This window comes from Malaclemys terrapin, chromosome 19 (genome assembly GCF_027887155.1).
Source record: "Malaclemys terrapin pileata isolate rMalTer1 chromosome 19, rMalTer1.hap1, whole genome shotgun sequence".
Classification (NCBI taxonomy): domain Eukaryota; kingdom Metazoa; phylum Chordata; order Testudines; family Emydidae; genus Malaclemys; species Malaclemys terrapin.
The window spans coordinates 3,402,273-3,425,233 of record NC_071523.1 but is presented as its reverse complement, the minus strand read 5'-3'; the positions used below and the strand labels follow the sequence as shown (position 1 = coordinate 3,425,233).

Sequence of the window (22,961 nt, the reverse complement as noted above, 5' to 3'; positions counted from 1 at the left end):
TCTCCAACTCAAGTGCATTGCGTGCGTGCGTACACACACACACACACCCCTACAATGAAATGTAGGTGCGCACAATCACTTGAAGGAGAACTAGGGAATCAGTTCCAATAGAACCAAAGCTTGTACTGCCACCTGAGCACTCTCACTTAGTGATTTTTTTCCTCCTCCAAAGGAAAGGAAGAAGGGGTTCTAGATACCTCCCTCTCTTGTTTCAAGACCACAGAGAGGATTAGGACCTGTGGGGTAATGCTTCCTAGAGCTATCAGATAGATCCTCTGCAGCCACAACTTTGCCATGCTTCTTCTAAGCTTAAACTGGAGAGGGAAGTATATTGATACCTTGTACCAACAGACCTTCTGATCCTTGCTGGTCAAATTCCTTTGCCTTGATTCCTGCAATCTTAAGTATATGGCTACCTCCACTATCTCTTAGTCCCTAGATGGGTCATGAGACAAACATGGGTCCATCATAGAAACTGAGGTACTGGAAGCCTCCGAACCATAAGACTTGATTGCCAAAATCTCTTGCAGTAGGAGAGCCTGTAGGCAGTTCTGCCTTTTTTCTTGTCCTCAGGCTCAAGATCTTGCAGATGGAATATGAGGAGGGACAGTAACACTCCCCAAAGACAGGAGAAGCAGCGTGAGCACATGCATTTGAGGCTGGAAAAAAATGAATGGTCAGGAATCATCCCTATTTAAAATTACATCTTTTAAGCATGTATGCTGCTCATACCCCACTTAAAGTTAAAAGAACTTGAAATAATCCCACTTACAGCACCCAACTGTACTGTCAACAGATGAGAGGGTTAGGTCTTCAGATGAAGGCTATGCAGCAGGAACAGATAAATCATGAACAAGAATTCACTTATGCCAATGTCTCAAAACACACAAAGAGAAGCAATACAGAAGTTATTATAACTTTTGCTTATTATAAGCAGAATGTGGCTTGAATATGTTGCTTCCTAGCTTGTCATGAGACGTCAGGTCTGGGTACCAAGTAGAGAGGGAGAGATGTGATAAAAGTAAAGATCTGGGAGGAGCACAAGAAAGTAACAGTATATAGACCATAAAAACTACAGAATTATGATTTTCCTTTTGCCCGCCCCCCAACACCCAAAAACAATGACATTTTCACCCTTTATACTCACCGTTGGTACATATTCCGATGGGAATTTGTTTGTTGTGTAAGAAATTAAGAGACATGTTTTACCAACAGCACCATCACCCACGACCACACATTTAATTGTCTGCATAGCTGAAGTCCGTTAGTATATCAAATCCAATTTGAATCTAAGGGAACAAAAGAAAATATTTAGATTTTTTGCTTACTTTCTCACAGAAAAGCACTAAGTGTCATTATCAACCCAGTTTCATCGAGCAGTCTCAACTACAGAATGAGCATCTTCGATCACTGGAGCCCTCTGGCCAAGGTAGCCCCACACTCTCAATTTCACACAAGCCTCAAATAGGTCATAAGAAACTGGTTAATACACTAGGTAATTTTTAGCCTTAGGCCAGTGGATATTTTCTATTCAGCACACCTATTGGTCAAGTTATGGTATCAGCTGGCATCTTGCCTCCAACTGGTGACAAACAGCATGAAGAAAAAAAGTCCAGAAAGCAGCTTTCTGGGAAGGGTGTCCAGAAGTCCATATCACTTACAGATGCGGCAATGCAAATTAACTGACGAGTACAGGGTTGGGCCACAACAAAACTAACTTAGGCTTTGTCTACACCAGTGGTTCTCAACCAGGGGTCCGGGTCCCCAGGGGGCTACAAGCATATTTCAGGGAGTCTGTCAAAATAATCCAGAGAGCAAGGCCAGTGTTAGACTCACTGGGGCCCAGGGCAGAAAGCTAAAGCCCGAGCCCCACTGCCTGGGGCTGAAGTCTGAGCAACTTACCTTCATAGTGCCCCATGTCATGGGTCCCCAAGCAGTTGCCCTGCTTGCCACCACCTACTTCGGCCCTGGCTTTTAATCTACTGGATATGCAGAAAAACAGTTGTGGCACAGGTGGGCCATGGAATTTTTATAGCATATTGGGCAGGGCCTCAGAAAGAAAAAGGTTGAGAACGGCTGGTCTACACGACCACTTTTGTTGGTAAAACTTTTGTCAATCGGGGTGTGAAACACACACCCTGACCGACATGAGTGTCACAGGCAAAAGTGCTGGTGCGGACAGCTTTGTGTCGGCAGCAGAGGCTCTCCTGACAGGGAGAGCTTTCAGCAGTACAGTTGTGCTGCTGTAAAGTCTGTAGTGTAGACATAGCCCTAATTTGGTTGTCAATGTTACCTTCTGCTTAGGCAGTTTCTGTCAATTATTTCAATTCAACCCAAGTATTTTAATGCAATCTGCATTTTTGTAACAAGTTATTCTCCATCCATGTGACAGAAGTGAAGAATTCCCAGTTTTTCTTCAAATGCTTATTTGTCTTCAGAACAAATCTGGAAATTGTTAGACATTTTCAGCGGTTGCTAAAAATAAGGTTTGCAATAGAATCCTCACTGCAACCTTATCTTTTGAGCCATGGGTGCATAAGAATTAAGCCAATTTTAGGAAATGGTAGCAAAGAATTTCTTAGAACAAGATATAAAGCACCATCTGGCATTTCACTCCTTCAGCACTGCCATTTATACTGCTCTTTTCATACACCTTAAGCCCTTCACTATGGTGAAGACTTATGTAGGCATGGTAGATAATGTCATTAATCCTCTACTCCATGTCATACTTTGGCTAGCACCAGAAAAAACAGGAATTTGCTAACCTATGTAGACTTGGTAGAGTAAGAAGCATACGTAAGCTGCAAAAATTCCAACGTCTAATCTGATGCCACATCTTAGGGAACACACTCCATTCATGTGCCCAATACTTCGTTTCAATAATCTGGCCCCCCAGGAGAGTGCAGGGTTAGTGTATTTTCAAAGGACAAGTTCTTGTTCAAAAGGATTACTGGTAAATGTAGTCCTTTCATTCAGGTCAATTTGACTACATATTTGAGGTAAGACCAGTGATCAGAGAAATATTTAATGACCTACACAATCTCACTTAATATTTTCACTACATTCTATGGCACTTGCATACAAAGGCAGAGTTTAGCATTTAGTTATAAGAACAAGGAGTACTTGTGGCACCTTAGAGACTAACAAATTTATTTAAGCATAAGCTTTTGTGGGCTAAAACCCACAACTCACTTAATCAGATGCATGCAGTGGAAAATACAGTAGGAAGATATATCACATATATACACACAGAGAGAACATAAAAAATGGGTGTTGCCATACCAACTATAACGACTGTAATCACTTATAGTATGACTGAGGGACAAGAATAATGTTTCAGAGAAAAAAAACAAACATGTCAGTGAAAAGCAGACAAGATGGAGACCAACTCAGTCCTGATTTAAGAAACAGGATTCTTATTTTAAAAAAAGGGAGGGGGGAGTGTTTTAGAGCAGTGATACTCAGACCTCAGCGGTTCAGAAGCCAAATTAGCAATCAGCATTACCCGAAAGAGCCACAGTAGTGTGAATTCATTGTTTCATTTACTATAATACTATATATTTTTAATATATAAAATTCTCACAGCAAATTAATAATTTAGTGCAAGTAGATAACTTAATTGGTTAATAACATAGTAAAAGCACAGTGTTTTAATATGTCTCCTGCAGGTCTTTGCAGCACACATTAAAGAGCCTCAGTCTGAGTATCACTGTTTTAGAGAAACTGATCCATAAGAAGATAGGGGCTAGACTACGCTACTTTTAAAATGATTTATGGTGAATCATTCATGCTAGGATGCAGAATTGCACTAAAGACATAAGGATTCAGATGCAATCCCCATCGGTGGCAAGAGCAACACCATTGCAGCTGCTGGCAATACTATAATATACCCGATGCAAGAAATAGCTAAATATTCATGTGCTTAGTTGTGGGAAAAATAAGGCAAAAGAAAGAAGTTGAAGGTCAGAGAAGATAAGGGGCAAAAGAAAGTTGGTTAAGAAGTGAATTGAGCATAGACTAAGCTTTAGTGAGAATTACTGGTTCATTTTATTCAATTTCTACATGAAAATGGAAGGAGTATAGAACTCCAACTAAGTTACCCAGTATATTCAAAAGTGACACCAGGTCACAACTAACAAGCTCAAATACTAAGGGTAAACCAATTTAAAACAGATCTAAATTATGAATATGCCACACTAACTCTCCAATGGGATCCATTCAGGAAGATAGGCTGATCTGTATTTTTTGGTTGGATTTGCTATAGGGTAGGCTCTCTCAAGCTGTGTGGCCAGGCTGCACTGGTAGGGAGTGGAGAGTATCTGGGCGAGGCCTGGAACTCACTTCCTGTTTTCAAGAGGGTAAGTTAAAAATGTAAGTTGATGCATGGGCTTCTCAGATTTTTGTACGTCTGTACCAGCTTTAGTTACCCACCCAGTCACCCACCCAGCAGCACTTCCTCTGCAATAAGAAGAACAGGAGTACTTGTGGCACCTTAGAGACTAACAATTCCTCTGCAATGATTCTTCTTGGCCATCTTTGGGAGTCACTACAATACCAGCACTGAGAACAAGATAACTCTCTTCTCCACTCTATGTGCTCCACTTATTGGTGACTACAGCCAGCCTGCAATCATCAGAAGGAAACTGTAGCACAGGGGTCGGCAACCTTTCAGAAGCGATGTGCCGAGTCTTCATTTATTCACTCTAATTTAAAGGTTTTGTGTGCCAGTAATGCATTTTAATGTTTTTAGAAGGTCTCTTTCGATAAGTCTATAATATATAACTAAACTATTGTTATATGTAAAGTAAATAAAGTTTTTAAAATGTTTAAGAAGCTTCATTTAAGATTAAATTAAAATGCAGAGCCCCCCGGACCGGTGGCCAGGACCCGGGCAGTGCGAGTGTCACTGAAAATCAGCTCGCGTGCCGACAGCAGGCATGCCATCGGTTGCCTACCCCTGCTGTAGCAGATAGCAGCTCCCAGGCCTTAATCTCCTTTATCTCCCACTCTGTTGTTCTCCCCTTGGAACATTACCCCAAAATTTCACTGAAGGCCACTCCCAATTTTAGTTTGGATAGGTTTTTCCACAACTAGGAATGCTAAACACACACAATGACACTTTGTAACAAAATGGATGAGCTTCTGATTGTTTAATTATAAACTTTATAGCTTCAGCCAATATGAACATGGGGCCTGAACTAATCTCCTTTGACAGGAGAGTGAGGTGTGATAGCAAAGAGTTTCAGAATCACTTGCTCTAAAAGATACCAAGTGCAATAATTAAATACAACAGGGAACATCAACAAAGATACACAAAAAAGGAAATTCCTTTGTGGAATTTAAACCTGTAACTGAATCTTTCCAAGTAAGTACATGCCAAATAACCCCTTTTCAATAACATGTATAAAATACTCCCAAATACCCAAATACAGTGGTGTCCTTTTAAAGACACATTCAAAAGTCCTTTTTTTTTTTTGGGGGGGGGGGGGGGGGGGAAGAGAAGAGGGTAAGGGCTGGTCCCCACTTAGTCCGGACTTCGGACTAAGGTACGCAAATTCAGCTACGTTAATAACGTAGCTGAATTCGAAGTACCTTAGTCCGAACTTACCGCGGTCCAGACGCGGCCGGAAGTCTCCCCCCGTCGACGCTGCGTACTCCTCTCGGCGAGCTGGAGTACCGGCGCCGACTGTGAGCACTTCCGGGATCGATCCGGGATCGATTTATCGCGTCTTAACCAGACGCGATAAATCGATCCCAGAACATTGATGGCGTGCCGCCGGACCAGCCGGTAAGTGAAGACTAGGCCAAAGAGTCAGGTTTAAGGATTTATCCATGCTGGTTATTGTCCAAAAAATCTTGGGCCACAATTTTTTTTGAAAATCATATATACATTTCAGCTTTTAAGGCCATATTTAGGCACCTAAATAAATAAATGGCCCGATTTCCAAATATAGATTTAGGATCTTAAGTTTAGACCTCCATTTCTGAAAGTCTTACCTGACACCTAGTGTAAGTCTAACAAAGGAAAATTAAACATTATCTTCAGATTAAAAAAACAAAGAGTGCACACACACACACACACACAGATTAAGAGGAAAAAAATAATCTAGTCCTACACAGGATACGAGCAAATTCCTCACACCGAATAAAAAATGCATCATCTGCTGAGAAAAGCAGGAAAATACTTGTTCATACTTTTATAGATAGTAAGTACTTCAAGGCAGGAACAGTGTCCGTGTGTGTGTATATCTAGTAGGATGGGGACCTTGGGTGTTATTAACTATAATTAAGATGAAATTTATGTAACATTTCCTTCCTGTGTTTGCCTCCTCCCCATGTTTTCTACCCAGTCCATCTCTCTATTCCTTTCCTTTTTACTTAAGGACCATTTCGATCTGCTCTATGAAGTACATAGCACATTATAAATAAAGTCTGTCCCCTTAGCTCAGCAAAACTACTAGATTCCTACAGAAGGAGCTTCAGTGGTCAGGAATATTAAGTGTCACTTAGTTTCTACCAGCACACAAAACAGGTTGATGCACAGCTCAAAGAGTTACAGAAGTAGATGCCTTGATTTCTTATTTAAGCACAGTCTCTTATCAGTAATTAAATTAAAATGCAAGTTTCCTGATTTACTTCCCAATTTAAAACAAAAAAGCTAAAAGGTTCCTAAGGCAACGTAGTCATCCACACATTGCAGACTTGTTAAAATATTCTCTAGTTCAACCACAAGTTATTGGGATCATTGCAAGAATTAGAAGGCAATTCTATGGGCTGTTAGCAAAAGATCAGACAGACAATCACATCCCTTCTAGCCCTAAAATCAGAAGCTATAAGCTATTAAGTTTTTACCTTCACATATGTAGTATAAGCAATTAAAATTTATATGGAAGACCTAGCTTTTCCATTTCAAGCCTTGAGTCTAAGTTTGGTAACTTACACTTGCATCAATGCCTCTTTTTTAGGTTAAAATGTACATACATCTATCTAGCCTGAGGAAACTGAGCCGTCAAATTTGTGTACACATCCGGTATTAGTTTCCTGTTGAGCACCAGCTGCATCACAGCTTCCTCTTTTATGGAGGATGTAACCGCGGCCGTTTCATTGCATGGATTGGCTGAACTTAAAAGTTCACTACAGGTAAATAACTGCCTGTTGGGAACTGAGAACTTATTTAATCAAGCTCTTTGGGATATCAAAATTCATTTGCAACACAACTCTATTACAAGATCTGAGATTAAGTCACAAATTACTCAAGTAAGGAATTTGCTTAGTGAGGCATTTTGCTTGTTGAATGCTCATATTTAATAAGTCCTCATTAGAGCAAAGTGAAACTATTTTTGAAAGTGGTTTCAGATGCAAAACTATGTTTTAAATGACTTCATGGCCTATTTACAGCATTTGTATTACTTTTCTAGAAACCAAGGCTAAATGTGCTTCATAATGCATGGAATCAGGGACACTGTGGAATCACATGGATCCCAATTCCACTCATACTGACCTCCCTTGAACACTTTGACCCTTCCCAGAACGCAAGTATTAACCAACAGTGTTAACTATATAATTGACAGATTCCAATAAATTAATGCACTGTTAACATTACTAAAGTTCATATTTTAGTTTCCATTTTCAATAAAAAATGAAAATTCAAAGCTATTTACATGTAGAATCTACAAGTTCGAGCTGCCTTATTTCTGCTGAGCATGAGACTTTCCTATGTCTATTAGCTAGGTATTTAAGTAGCACAATTAGTAACTTGGATTGCAATGATGGCAAGACACTTAACTCAGAGTACATCTCTAATGCGCCCAAAAAAAAAAACAAAACAAAAAAAAACAAAAAAATTGTATTCCTAACTTGAAGTGAAACAGTAGTGAAGGCAACTGCTTTTAACTCTGGTTAGCAGCTCAAGTTCAACTCTCCCCCCATTCCCTATAAGCTTTAACTTTAGCTGCTAAGGAAAGCTAAAAGCCAAGGTGCCATGTCTTCACTGCTATTTAAAGTCAAGTTAGCTAACCTGAGACAAGCACACAACCTCTTTTTGAAGTGAAGCTATACTCTCAGTTACTTTCTGTACTTATTTTGAAAGTTCACAAAGTAACCAAAGAGCATAGAATCATAGAATATCAGGGTTGGAAGGGACCTCAGGAGGTCATCTAGTCCAACCCCCTGCTCAAAGCAGGACCAATCCCCAATTTTTGCCCTAGATCCCCAAGTGGCCCCCTCAAGGATTGAACTCACAACCCTGGGTTTAACAGGCCAATGCTCAAACCACTGAGCTATCCCTCCCCCTCATCTTACCTGAAGACTTCTGATATTGAAGTTTTGCTTCCAGTTTTGCATGGAAAAAAGCTACCTAAAAACACAAGTACATTTTTTTACCTCTGTTAATTCAAACTGGTTTAGAGCTAATTTGAGCAAAATTCCCTTTCAAAAGTGACTTCTAAATTGAGACCAAGCATGGAAAATTTCAGCAGCTTACAAGCACCTACAAAAAATAAAAATGAAGGTTTATCTTCATCACCAAAACAGCATGTGTAGTAAAATGGCACACAATCCCATGTAAATGCTTGTTCACAATGCCTTAAGAAACTGATATTATCTTCCTAATTTCCATCCCACCAAAGACGTTACAGGGATGGGGACACACACCACCCCCATTAACTTGTTTATTTTTCAAAAAAATAAGCAAGTAATTTCAGGTTGTACACATTCCCTCCAGTCTCAATTTTAGTCTCTCCCTCCTCCGCCTTTTCTTTTGTTAAAGAGATTTCTTTCTGCCTTACTGCTGTGTGAAAGGTTGAGGAAACTGACCATAAATGAAGTGCTGTTAAACACAAAGTATATAAAGTGAAAAATAAAATGTTTTGCCTCTTAAGTTTAGTGATATTCAGTGTTACTTGCAATAACAGTAGGTAAAAATGTCAGATTTATTAATTTTGTGCCCTTTTACAGTTTGTGTATGTAATTATTTGTTCACCAATTCCAATACCTATTCACAACTTTTTCAGCTAGTCTGTAACTGGTTAGTTGCTTGGCTGGCTCTTGACATTGTTTGGGTCTGCCTACCCCACGATTAACACTATTAGTAACCATGAAAGCTAACAGTGTTTAACTTTTGCCAGTGCCCTACTCTGACACACTGGCTTCCTGTCGCTGGCTGAGCACACATTTTTTGAAGCATGGATAAGACCATGCCCATGTAATTGGTTTTGACTGATCATCCTTCCTCTCAGCTCTCTGTCCAGTGGATGTCCCAGAATATCGTGCTCTGTGTGTGTGTCTTCTAGGCATTCTATCCCACCACAATGTAGTATTGTAATCTGTGAGATAACTAAAGGCCCATCAGTAAAATGACAAATTATATTTGCCTCCTTCTTTGAGTAGCTGTGGTGTCAGATTTCACTCAAGTGTATGAAAGGAGGATAGCACAAAAAGTATCCTGAAAGCATCAGACTACTTAAAAATTTGTAACATTGTCAAAGACAACCAACTCAATTTGAAGAGGGCTAGAAACCTGGCCAAAAGCCAGACTAAAGAGAGAGGTTCCTCTCCATGCAGCCTAACCGCAGGAAGGAAGTGAAGCAGTTGAGAGTCATACCTCCCTTGCGCAACACCAGGTGCTGACCATTCAAGTGCTGTGGTGAGCATGGACCTGATAACATTCAGAAGCTTACAATGCTGTTGGTGACTTATCCCAAGAGTAGGTATATGCAGAGGCCCCCCTAAGGAAGAAACAGCAATTACTGAGGCCAGAAAGTGGAAGAGGAAATCTTAGAACTCGAGACCTCCTGCCTCCCAGTTTTGTGCTCACTACCCAGCGGTTCTCAAACTGTGGGTCAGAATGCCAAAGTTGGTCACGACCCCATTTTAATGGGGTTGCCAGGGCAAGTATTAGACTCGCTGGGGCACGGGGCTGAAGCCCGAGCACCGCCATCCCGGGCTAAAGCCCAAGCCCAAGGGCTTCGGCCTGGGGCGGTGGGGCTCAGGCTCTGCCTCCTCCCCAATCTGCCCAGGGCAGCGGAGCTCAGGCTCCACCCTCATACCCCCACCGGGGGTCATGCAGTAATTTTTGTTGTCAGAACAGGGTCGAGGTGCAATGAAGTTTGAGAATTGCTGCATAAGCTAAAGAGGCCTTTTCTCAACCAAGAGCAACAGCAATTCTTACAAGACCATGTTTCTGATAATTGCTTAAAAATCTCTAAAACCCACCTCTGCGGAAGGTCAGGAGAAAACGGAGTTAAGCTTATAGTGCAGGAGGATCAGGCACTTCCACAGCATGGACACACTGCACTTGGAATGTCAAACCTGCTGAACTCAAACCAACTCTACTGCACATGAGCAAAGGCTTAAAAAAGCAACCAAATCAAGACTGATTTTTACCAAGCAACTAGAAGACACTTCTTAAGGGCTATTCCCATGCAAAATTTCAATCTCCTTCACCCAATTCTATCAGCCTGAAACGGTTTTAAAAATAAAAAATTGCAGATTTAAGTAGATTGGCCAGGGGAAGAATTTTCCCATTAATTTCACAAAAACAGAAGTATTTTTGCTTATCTTTTCCAAACAGAATTTCGCTATTGGACAGAGACCGGGCATAGTAAATTTCAGTTTGAAAGGTGGTTAAAAAGGAAGTAACTAAGACAACTTCAGCTGTTGCCACAGCTATATTATATAGCAATAGAAGGTAGATATGGTTCTGAACTGAAACAAAAAAGTTGAAACCACGGACAGCTACACTCCTAATCTTCTCTTGCCTTGTCTATTCCCTCCCACTTCTTGTTACATTGATTTGTTATATTTGGTCTTATTTCTTTTGCAAGCTTTTTGGAGCAGTCATAACATAACTTTGCCAATATTAAGCAAAAGGACACTGGCATTTCTAGATTTAGTTAGAGTGGTGTAAGTTTTCAAAACACAGAAAAGGCCCATGCCACTTAGCATAATGGGGCCCAGATCCCGAATAATGCCTCTGGAGATACTATGAAACAAATGATGTTTCACGAATGGTATGTGATCAGTTTTCAATTTTATTGTCTATTCCTTAAACAGTTGAAAGGACCATGTACAAAAAGTTGGATGCTCACACAGTGATGGTGTGGTAAGAGAGCCTAAATAGAACAGAAGGTAAAGTACCAGCAGAACATCAGAAATTCAGAAGTGTTGATTTAAAAACCTTTGTGTGTCTTTCTTCTACCTTTCTAAAAAATGTAATAATGGTATCAAGATCTCTCTCCCCCTCTTCCATCTCATTCCTTTTCATTCAGAAGAAGGATCTGCATGGTGACCTGATCATCAATTGAGGATGCTGTGTCCAATTTGGAGATTTAAACTGCTTCTCTTTAAAGTGGGAATCATTAGCAAGAGACAGAGAAGCAGCAGTTCAAACAATTAAATATTGGTATCTCTAAAATTCTGCACCTTGCTTGCATCAGTTTAACTTTACTGTATGTCTAGGGACTAGGTGTGTGGACTTGTTTTTTCCACCCAGCAATTCAATGAACTACAGGATATGTAGCAGAAAACCACAGACCATCTCCTGCCTTAAACTAAGTTCTTCACACCTCTATGCTCTTCCCACTGATTTTAGACATTTATACCCACACTACTGTAGGGAGGGACGTGCAAGAAGCTGTAACATAGGCCACAGAAGGCCTTATAAAGCAGCAGCAGGAGATGGACTGTATTCCCATATGGCTGTGCAAACTCAAGACATCCACAGTTCTGCACCAAATTTAAACCCGACAATACACGTGACACTCAGTTTTAGAGTCTGCTAAAGTATCAGAATTGGTGGCAATTCCCTCTCACCGATTCCTTTGGCTAACACGGCATATAACCCTGTATGGGTTATATGCCATGTTATGGCTGGGATTTTCAAAGGAGCTTAAATAAATTAGATTCCCAACTCTCCTTGAACTTCAATGGGATGTGGGTGCCTAAAGAACAGAAAGTCATTGACAAGTTGTTGATATTACAAGTTAATTAAACAAAATCTATCTAGGCTACTGTTATTGTAATGTTAATTATAGCAGTGGTTCTCAATCAGGGGTACACGTATCCCTGGGGGTACGCAGAGGTCTTCCAAGGGGTACATCAACTCATCTAGATATTTGCCTAGCTACATAAAAAGCACTAATGAAGGCAGTATAAACTAAAATTTCATACAATGACTTGTTTATACTGTTCTATATACTGAAAAAGTAAGTACAATATTAATGTTCAAATTGATTTTATAATTATATGGTAAAAATGAGAAAGTAAGCAATTTTCAGTAATATTGTGCTGTGACACTTCTGTATTTTTATGGCTGATTTCGTAAACAAATAGTTTTTAAGTGAGGTAAAACTTGGGGGTACGCAAGACAGACTCCTGAAAGGAGTACAGTAGTCTGGAAAAAATTGAGAGCTATGGGCTTATAGTACTGTTAGTATGTATGTTAGGAGGTTCCAAGCAGGGATCAAGGCACATCTTTCTGATTTGTAGATCTGCACACATTCAAATGCTAAAAAGTTAAATTTAGAATATTTATGGGTATGGCTAACAAGATCTAGGACATTTTAGTTTTGGTACTAGATCAAATGTCTAGCAGGAAAAAAGACTGCTATACTGAATCAGACCAGCAATCCATCTGGTCTTGTATTTGTCTCCGAAAGTGACCCATATTAGATATTTTACTGGAAGGAGCAAAATATTCCATAATGGATACTTAAAGAACTAATTCTATAAGCATGTGACTCTATATCAGTTCCTTTTCAATTTATCATTGTTTTTGTACTAAGAGACTGGACAAATAAAAAGCACCCAGATTACCTGCTCTATACTATTCATTATTTTGTACAATGATTATATCTTCTCTGATCTCCTAATCATTTTACCTTCCTCATTTCTAATTTTCTCTGTGCTTCTAATCTTGCAAAAGAGACCATTTTTAAATGATCTGGTTGTCATATTGCCAGCTACATTATTTATTACTACAAATAATTTCAAACCTCAGCAAATCAGGGATATTTCATGATCAAAGTCTAGTTTCAGATTTTCTGGGGGAAAAAAGATTCTGGGGAACCTGTCTGGAACAAACTGTCACTTTAAGGCAAACAAATTTATTCTAACAACATGCCAACCATACACCCAGCTACAAGGTAATCAGACTAAATGCATCAGTTACAGGTCATGAAAAACACAACCATAAGACATTACATATATGCACATACAGCTCTGTCAAAGTTTCACCATATAAGCAAGTTAAATCTTGGACATGTTCCATCTTGCATCAGAAGCAATGTTTGTCACCATTCTCTGTTCAATTACTCAATGCAGAGACTTTTAAAACAAGGTGCTCTCTTTACAAAGAATGGTAATAATGGAAATATTGATCTACTGGTTCCAACACGCTGAGTCAATTCTGTGCTCGTACATGTATAAATCTTGTACATGTCAATATGGACTTTTCTATGCTAATTTTTCCTTCACCACACTCAAAGGAAAACAAAGATTAGCATAAGCTGCCATTTTACAAGATTGTACTTTGAAGTTTGCCATATTCACGTATTTCCAGTGACCAAAAGCTTCAGATAGAAATTTTAGGACACTAACAAAATAATTTCTATTTTATTATGAAAAAGTTAATCCTTTACTGACTGAAAACGATAGCTCTGAACATTTATAAATCTACTGCATTATTCTAAGCAGTACCATGATATTTCTTGACCCATTTCTCAAACCCACTTTCCAAAAAACCACCCACCCACGACTTCCTGGGCACTTCAATCTATAATGCCATACAGTTTAAATGCACCTCATTTTCCCAGAAGCAAGCCATACCCACAGGTAAACCTGAGACAAAGGACTCAAATGGCCAAACTAAACTATTTCTGACTGTATTACTGTCAGCCAACATGGTTTCCTCAATGTGGTCTTGTTTACATTATGCTTCTGGCTTAAAAAATTCCCAACTTTGTTAACACTACATCCAGTGGAGTTTCACGAGTGTTACTGTAGACAAGGCAACAGACTTCATACCATCCTTTTTTGAAGATCTGCTCCAAGAATTTTCACCATAGAGCACTTTGAATAGTGGCTACTGCTTGGACTCTTGCCCTTGCTAGCATTTCCACTGTTGTACTACTAGTAAATATACACCAGCATGAAGTTTTTCACACACGAAAAAGGGCTAATGCAAGCACAGTCTGAGTTGCCAAAAGAACACTTATAATACAAACAGGGGGTGGGGGGCTGCACACAACAGTAGTTCATATGTATCACTTTCACAATACATTTGAGATTTGGGAGGAGTAAAGGGGATTTATAAGTGATCTAGGAGCCTATCCTCCAAGCAGCACTGAATCTTATTCTCTTGTAGCTCTAGCCAGAAACAAAATGACATGACTATGGAAAGAGTTAAAAAAAAGGACGAAAAATGTACACTGTATTGGAGGGAAAAGTATGCTATCCTATGCGCACCTGCTTTTACACTACATGAGATAGCCCATGACTGGGCTGCAAGGGAGAACAAGGCAAAGAAAACGGCTTCCACGGACAAATTATAACTCAGATGATGTCAATGACTATTTTTGAATTAAGAAACGAGGTTAAATGAAACTACTGGTTATTTTTACAGGAACTCTATTAATGTTGCAGCTCAAGTGGTTCAACTTTAAAATATCTAGGAAGGAAGCTACTTTCATTCATTCTCTTTTGTTCGTTACTTAAGTAAAAAACAATCCTGCAATCCCTTTAGACAAAAGAGTATTCATATATTCTAGGGCATTACAATGGACCAGAAAGGCTAAACCCATAACATACAAGTATACCAAAAAGTTAATGTCATATTACAGTTAAAATATTCAATGAACAAGAAGCAGGAAATGAAAAGATAAAGCTGGTAAAGTACTATTAAGCCAGCTCTTCTCTGCACAAGTGTCATTAGGTGGCTGATGCATGATCTGTGGCATCTACCTTAGAGAAAGACAGGATGGTTTCTGTCCCTTTTACACATCTAGCTGGTCATAGCAGTGAAGTACTGGAAATCTGAATTTAAAGTTCAAAAGCTTGTATGTGCAGCATATGCCAGGAAATAGCCAGGGGCTGAGCCCTCGGCCCCCAGTCTCTGCCCCCAGGAGAGTGGCAGTATTAGCCTTCCGTGTTGGGGGTGCCCCGTGAGCCCACTATAACTGGTTTAATACAGAGGCCTGCGCGTTTGGCTCCCTGCGGATTGTTGTCAGCAGGATGGCAGTGCAGACCCAAGGCGGGCTGAGGCACCAAGGCGTGTTCCTCCCCTACCCCCCCCAGACCGGGATAGCAGGGGGCCGCCGGAGCCCCTCCCCACGCCGGGAGCGGACACGGGCGCACGGCAGGCGCGAGCGCCCCGGCCCGGGGAGGGGAGGGGCGAGGCGAGCGGAGAGGCCGGGTCCCACATCCCTCCCTAGTGCTGTAAAATGTCGGCGGCTCGGCACAAGCAGGAAGTCGGCGCCGCGGGGGAGGGGGAAGCGAGCGAGTGCCCCCCCGTATCCGCCCCCTGCCCTCGGAAACACCCGCCAGCTCCCGGGGCCCGGAGACTGCAGCCCCGCCCGCAGACAAACGGCCACGGCCCACCGGCCCCGCTGCGCCCGGGGGGCCCAGATCCCCGCTGCTCCGGGGGCGGCTGAGCGAACACCCGGGCCCGGCCCGCCCGCTCCCCGCGGGAAGGGCCCCCCAGCCTCGCGCGGGAATGCCCGCGACCCCCCCTCCATGGCGGGCGCGGGGCTGGGCCCCCCCGGGATTCGCTGGGTCCCGTTCCCCGCCGCACTCCCTCACCTCAGAGTCTCCGCCGGGCGTTGGCAGCTCTGTGCGGGTTCGCCTGCGCTCGGGAGCAGGGGCACGCACGCTACGTCACCGCGCACGTACGGAGGGGCCGGCACAAGAGAGGCTGTAGCTTGGGTCCGCTGAATAGCGGAACTTCCTGGCCCCGCCTCCCTGCGCGCCTTGCGGAGGTAGCTCCGCCCCCAACCCCGCCCTTCGGCCCCGCCCCCCGTCTGTCCGGGAACGCCCAGTGCACGCGGCACCTCCCCATCCCCCTGGGTGCCCCATCGCACCTATTGCCGCCTCACCCCATCCCCCCAGGCACCCCACTGCACCCATTGCCGCCTCACCCTGCCCCATCCCCCTGGGTGCCCCATCGCACCTATTGCCGCCTCACCCTGCCCCATCCCCCCAGGCACCCCACTGCACCCATTGCCGCCTCACCCTGCCCCATCCCCCTGGGTGCCCCATCGCACCTATTGCTGCCTCACCCTGCCCCATCCCCCCAGGCACCCCACTGCACCTATTGCCGCCTCACCCTGCCCCATCCCCCCAGGCACCCCACTGCACCCATTGCCGCCTCACCCTGCCCCATCCCCCCAGGCACCCCACTGCACCCATTGCCGCCTCACCCTGCCCCATCCCCCCAGGCACCCCACTGCACCTATTGCCGCCTCACCCTGCCCCATCCCCCCAGGCACCCCACTGCACCCATTGCCGCCTCACCCTGCCCCATCCCCCCAGGCACCCCACTGCACCTATTGCCACCTCACCCTGCCCCATCCCCCTGGGTGCCCCATCGCACCTATTGCTGCCTCACCCTGCCCCATCCCCCCAGGCACCCCACTGCACCCATTGCCGCCTCACCCTGCCCCATCCCCCCAGGCACCCCACTGCACCTATTGCCACCTCACCCTGCCCCATCCCCCTGGGTGCCCCATCGCACCTATTGCTGCCTCACCCTGCCCCATCCCCCCAGGCACCCCACTGCACCCATTGCCGCCTCACCCTGCCCCATCCCCCCAGGCACCCCACTGCACCCATTGCCGCCTCACCCTGCCCCATCCCCCCAGGCACCCCACTGCACCTATTGCCACCTCACCCTGCCCCATCCCCCCAGGCACCCCACTGCACCTATTGCCGCCTCACCCTGCCCCATCCCCCCAGGCACCCCACTGCACCCATTGCCGCCTCACCCTGCCCCATCCCCCCAGGCACCCCACTGCACCCATTGCTGCCTCACCCTGCCCCATCCCCCCAGGCACCCCACTGCACCTATTGCCACCTCACCCTGCCCCATCCCCCTGGGTGCCCCATCGCACCTATTGCCGCCTCACCCTGCCCCATCCCCCTGGGTGCCCCATCGCACCTATTGCTGCCTCACCCTGCCCCATCCCCCTGGGTGCCCCATCGCACCTATTGCCGCCTCACCCTGCCCCATCCCCCTGGGTGCCGCATCGCACCTATTGCTGCCTCACCCTGCCCCATCCCCCCAGGCACCCCACTGCACCCATTGCCACCTCACCCTGCCCCATCCCCCTGGGTGCCCCATCGCACCTATTGCCACCTCACCCTGCCCCATCCCCCTGGGTGCCGCATCGCACCTATTGCTGCCTCACCCTGCCCCATCCCCCCAGGCACCCCACTGCACCCATTGCCGCCTCACCCTGCCCCATCCCCCCAGGCACCCCACTGCACCTATTGCCACCTCACCCTGCCCCATCCCCCTGGGTGCCCCATCGCACCTATTGCCACCTCACCCTGCGCAATCCCCCTGGGTGCCCCATCGCACCTATTGCTGCCTCACCCTGCCCCATCCCCCTGGGTGCCCCATCGCACCTATTGCTGCCTCACCCTGCCCCATCCCCCCAGGCACCCCACTGCACCCATTGCCGCCTCACCCTGCCCCATCCCCCCAGGCACCCCACTGCACCTATTGCCACCTCACCCTGCCCCATCCCCCTGGGTGCCCCATCGCACCTATTGCTGCCTCACCCTGCCCCATCCCCCTGGGTGCCCCATCGCACCTATTGCCGCCTCACCCTGCCCCATCCCCCTGGGTGCCGCATCGCACCTATTGCTGCCTCACCCTGCCCCATCCCCCCAGGCACCCCACTGCACCCATTGCCGCCTCACCCTGCCCCATCCCCCTGGGTGCCGCATCGCACCTATTGCTGCCTCACCCTGCCCCATCCCCCCAGGCACCCCACTGCACCCATTGCCGGCTCACCCTCCCCATCCCCCTGGGTGCCCCATCGCACCCATCGCTATAGAGCAGTGGTTCCCAAACTGGGGTTCGCAAAATGTTACAAGGGGGTTCTCAGGAAAAAATTCCCTAACGGCGGACAGAGCTGTCCTTAGGGATCCCGGGCCGCATGGGGCCGGCAGCCCAGAGCGACTGGACTTCCAAGAGCTAAGCAGATCAAAGCAAGCCTGTCTATCACACTGAGGAGATTTAAACTTCAAGACTCCTTATAAGAAACATAGGAGCCTTGTCTTATAACAGGCTTATTCAAAGTGATACAAGCTACGAAAGTGAGATCTTGGAAGAGCGTTGCCGTTTTCATAATGTAATCAAAATACTGTAATGATAAATAATAATTAATAATAAATAGTGTGTAATAAGCATGTCATAAAAACAAATTGTGTATTTCCAAGATCATTGCTTTTATAATTTATACTCAGGAAATATTCATTTTTAGGAGGGGGTTCGTGAGACTTGACATTTTAGTGAAAGGAGTTCACAGATTGTTAAAATTTGGGAACCACTGCTATAGAGCCCTACTCCATCCCTTTGGGCGCCCCCATCACCACAGTGCCCTGCCCCATCCCCCCAGGCACCCCATTGCTGCCTCACCCTGCCCCATCCCCCTGGGCGCCCCATTGTGCCCATCGCTATAGAGCCCGGCTCCATCCCTTTGGGCGCACCCATCATCACAGCGCCCTGCCCCATCCCTTTGGGAAGGGGCGGCTCTATGTTTTTCGCCGCCCCAAGCACAGCAGTCAGGTGGCCTTCGGCAGCACACCTGCGGGTGGTCCGCTGGTCACGCGGATTCGGCGGCGTTTCTGGAGGTGATCTGCCAGTCGCTGCGGGACCGGCGGACCTCCCGCAGACATGCTGCCGAAGGCTGCCTGACTGCCACCCTCACAGTGACCGGCAGGTCGCCCCCGGCACATGCTTGCTGTGCTGGTGCCTGGAGCCGCCACTGCCTCTGGGCTCCCCATTGCCAGAGCACCCTGCCCCATTTCTCTGAGCATCGCTTTGTGCCTGTTGCTAGCCTGTGGCCTCTCCATCGCCCTCTGTGCTGTTGCCTATTCCTTGCTGTTTCTCTTCTCTCTCCTGCAGCAGCGAAGCCAGTTTGGACACTGGAGGGCAAAAGAGGGGGCATTATTTACTGTTAATTATTTTACAGCACCACCCATGTGCCTGGCCCGGCTCAATGGTGCTTCTCATCCAAGCTGTAAAAGTGACATGAAGAGTGAGGGGACAAACAGTGGGAGGGGACAGGCCACTGTCATCTGCCAGATGTTTAATCACCATGGTGCCTTGGCCTAGCTTGAATATGGTTCGATGACACACAGGTTAAATCACTGGTGGCTGGGATATGCTCCCACCCTACCTTTACTAGTGATAGTGCAGTGGGTGGTCTAGTGGTAAGGGCACTAAACTGGGACTTGAGAGAGCAGTTAAAAATTCTGCTTTGCTACAGCTTTCTTTTGTGGCCTTGGGCATGTCACTTAGTCTCTCTGTGCCACAGGAAATATTAGCCCTGCCCTACCTCACAAAGGTGGTGAAGAATAAATATAGTAAATATTGTGAGATGCTCAGAGCCTGCAGTTTGACACTGAACTCCCTTGGAAGTTAGGAGTCTAATTACCTTTGAAGAGCTGAGCCTGAGTTTAAGTGATTTACCAATGATAACACAGAAAGTTTGTGGCATATCAATAGAAACAAAGCTGATCTCCAGCAGGTTCTTATCTGGTAGTAGAATGGCTTAGCCAGTAGGTGACAGCACCCATCCTATTGGGGTTAATAATGCCAATACACTTGTGTGCACAATGCTCTTAGTTACGTAAGTGCACAACACTGGTCTTGGCCTCCTTTCTCAACTAGGGAGAGAGACTGAATGAGTTAGGAAGGAAGCATTGTGCTCTACCAAACCTAGACTTTAGTTTTACTGGTGGGTCAGACACTAATCAGTCAGTAACTTTTACCACTTTAGAGCACCTCCTGAAGCAAAGACAGGCTCCACATGCACATCCTGCGTCGAAGCACATTCACAACTCAGCACTTGTCAGATATGGACTGAATGACACATGGGTCCAAGAGGAGCCCTGCACTCAGTCACTACACACTTTGCAAGTCCCAGGCATGTGGATAGAAAATGGCATTCGAAGTGTTTTGGCAGAGTTCTAGATTAGTAACCCAAGAATAGCATCTGCTGGACTCCCCCAGGCTCACTCCCCTGAAGGAGGCAGCAGATGAAAGGTGCCCTGGAGGTCCTAGTTTCTTGAACCTATGACATGCTGCCCCCCACCCATGCATCATCATCAGGGATTCTAGTTTTCCATGATAAAAATCCCCAAATTCTCCAATAAAAATAAAAATGTTTTTAAACAATTAAAATAAAATGCTGAACTTTAGTTTCCCTAGCCACTATATAGGTATCTGTCAAATGCGATGTTTTATAGTTAAAAATTGTAAATATAAGCTGACAGCCCAAGCCCCAACAATTCTCCCGTTTATCCAAATTTTTGATGATCTGATCTCTGTCCCAATTAGATCAGATAATCAGGGTTCCACTGTGTATGTTTTTATTTTTTCACAAAATGTAAAAATGAAAGATTCTCTGTAAAAATGCCAATTCCACATTGTTCCATGGCAAACAGATTTCTAGGATCCTTGATCATCAGAAGGTGGAACCTGCTCAGCTGACAGGAAGAGGGGCTATGCCAAGAATAAGGTACTTACATATTTAGTTATTTAAGACCACAACTGATTTATTTCACTTTCTGCAGTGCCCAGTTAGGTGCTCTGGGGACACATCCATTCAATCCACATACAGTGGAGGTCTAGGGTCCCCAACATACTTCTCACCCAAACCCCAGCTCTCTAGGAAAGGTGATGAGAGTTCTCTTAGAAGCTCAGCCCTTAGCCACCAGGAGAACAAATGGACCTTGCAATATGATCTGAAGGGCAACAGATTCAAAACTTTGGTAAACTGAAGCAGGGAGCAGATTCCACCATTGCAGCCCCCTCTCTGAACATCCCTCCATCTCCCTTCCAATTAAATGGGTTGGGGACACAGGTGCAGGAACTAGGGGTGCTGACATACCCTCTGGTTTGACGTGGTTTATCTATATATATAGTTTACAGTTTGGATCAATGGCTCGCAACACCCCCCTATAAAAATTGTTCCAGCACTCCTGGGTGGGGAGGATTAAGCTTTGATGTCCTGGATGATCTGGGCCACTGGGGCTATAATGGGGGACAGGCACATCTTGCAGGTGTTCAGGACAGAATCCATTTAAGGCTTTCTAGGTTAAAACCTACACTTTAAAGGGGCAGCCACTATCTATAAGAGCACAAAGGTAACGTATTCCTTTTAAGAGCCACTTCAAAGCTCCCTGTGAATTAGAGCAAACGCCTCACAGCAAGAAATGCTCTATGCTGCCACCAAATGGAAGCAGTGCAGATTCACCAAACTGGCCACTATGGCAGGAAATTGTGCATAAACTGTGAGGGGAACCCAGAACCTTTTCTTTGCTTCCTGCAGAGTCAGTGCCTGAGACTTCAAATGCTCTTTCAGGCATAGCGGCCTCCCACCTATTTAAATGTTTCCCCAGGGCTGAAAACAACACTGGAAATATTTTAATATTAATATTAACTGCTATAGGTCACTGCAATTTATAACCAGAGCTGGCCAGTTGACTCTCCCACTGGGCTGGCTGTCCCGGTCCATGTGACATTCCAGCCAACAGAAAGGATGCTAAAAGTGATTCCTGTGCAATAGGCAGAGAGATCAATACTCTGTTATATAACTGCCTACTTGAAATAACTGAGGCTCTTTTTACAATGATTAAACCTTCGGCTGGAATTTTTTGATGTTGTTGGTTTTTAAGATGATTAAGTCACCAGGGCAGAGACCTAGTTTCCCTGTGTGTACTGAATGTCATGTGCACTTCATCTCTATAGAAATAATATAGCACCACCCATAATAAAGTTGGAGACAAGGAATAGTTTGCATTTTAGTCCTAGGGCTCTGAAGGTGCCATTAACAAATTAATGACAGGTTTCAGAGTAACAGCCGTGTTAGTCTGTATCCGCAAAAAGAACAGGAGTACTTGTGGCACCTTAGAGACTAACAAATTTATTAGAGCATAAGCTTTCGTGGACTACAGTCCACTTGAAGAAGTGGGCTGTAGTCCACGAAAGCTTATGCTCTAATAAATTTGTTAGTCTCTAAGGTGCCACAAGTACTCCTGTTCTTTTAACAAATTAAGATATTTTAATTCAATTCTCAATTTCTATTCTTTGGTACTGAAATATAAGTGAGCAGCTGAGAACAAGAGAAAATACCTTCACTAAGTCGCCTCCTACCCCTCCTGGAAATCCCAGAGACTTTGTGATTTAAAACCAGAGCTTTGACTCGCTGTGCTTAGAAGTTATGATTCATGTGAAAGTAAACCCAACAAGCAATGGGAATTGCATAATAAAAAGGTATCATAGGGGTAGCCGTGTTAGTCTGTATCCACAAAAATGAGAACGCTGGTGGCACCTTAAAGACTAACAGATTTATTTGGGCATAAACTTTTGGGGGTAAAAAACCCACTTCTTCATCTGAAGTGGGGTTTTTTTACCCACGAAAGTTTATGCCCAAACAAATCTGATAGTCTTTAAGGTGCCACTGGAGTCCTCATAAAGAAGGGAGAACAGATCTTTTTTTCCTAGTCTGGCAGCACCGCTGCTTCTGCAATTCTTTTGTGGTGGAGTATTCGAGGAAAACCCAAAAACACAATGCTACAATATTTAAGATGAGCACCTAGGAGCCCTGTGTTCAGTCCCACTAGACACTTCGCATGCCCCAGGTAGATTATGTGAAAGTGAGAGGGGTGGGGACAGGGGTCCCAGCCAGGAGGTGTAGACTCTCCCTAAGGGTCCCCAGTCTGGCTGAACCTGT

The 22,961-nt window shown here is 45.0% G+C and overlaps 1 protein-coding gene across 2 annotated transcripts in view; it reads right to left on the bottom strand.

Moving 5' to 3' along the window:
* CDC42 (cell division cycle 42) overlaps positions 1 to 15,883 on the bottom strand; it is a 42,237-nt gene extending 26,354 nt beyond the window's left edge. For both annotated transcript variants that reach the window (XM_054009019.1, XM_054009020.1), the window contains exons 1-2: positions 15,796 to 15,883; positions 1,148 to 1,289 (exon numbers count right to left, since the gene is read on the bottom strand). In XM_054009019.1, the coding sequence (XP_053864994.1) occupies positions 1,148 to 1,252 (105 nt within the window). In that variant the 5' untranslated portion in view covers positions 1,253 to 1,289; positions 15,796 to 15,883. The remainder of the gene's footprint in view (positions 1 to 1,147; positions 1,290 to 15,795) is intronic.
* Positions 15,884 to 22,961: the final 7,078 nt, after the last annotated feature.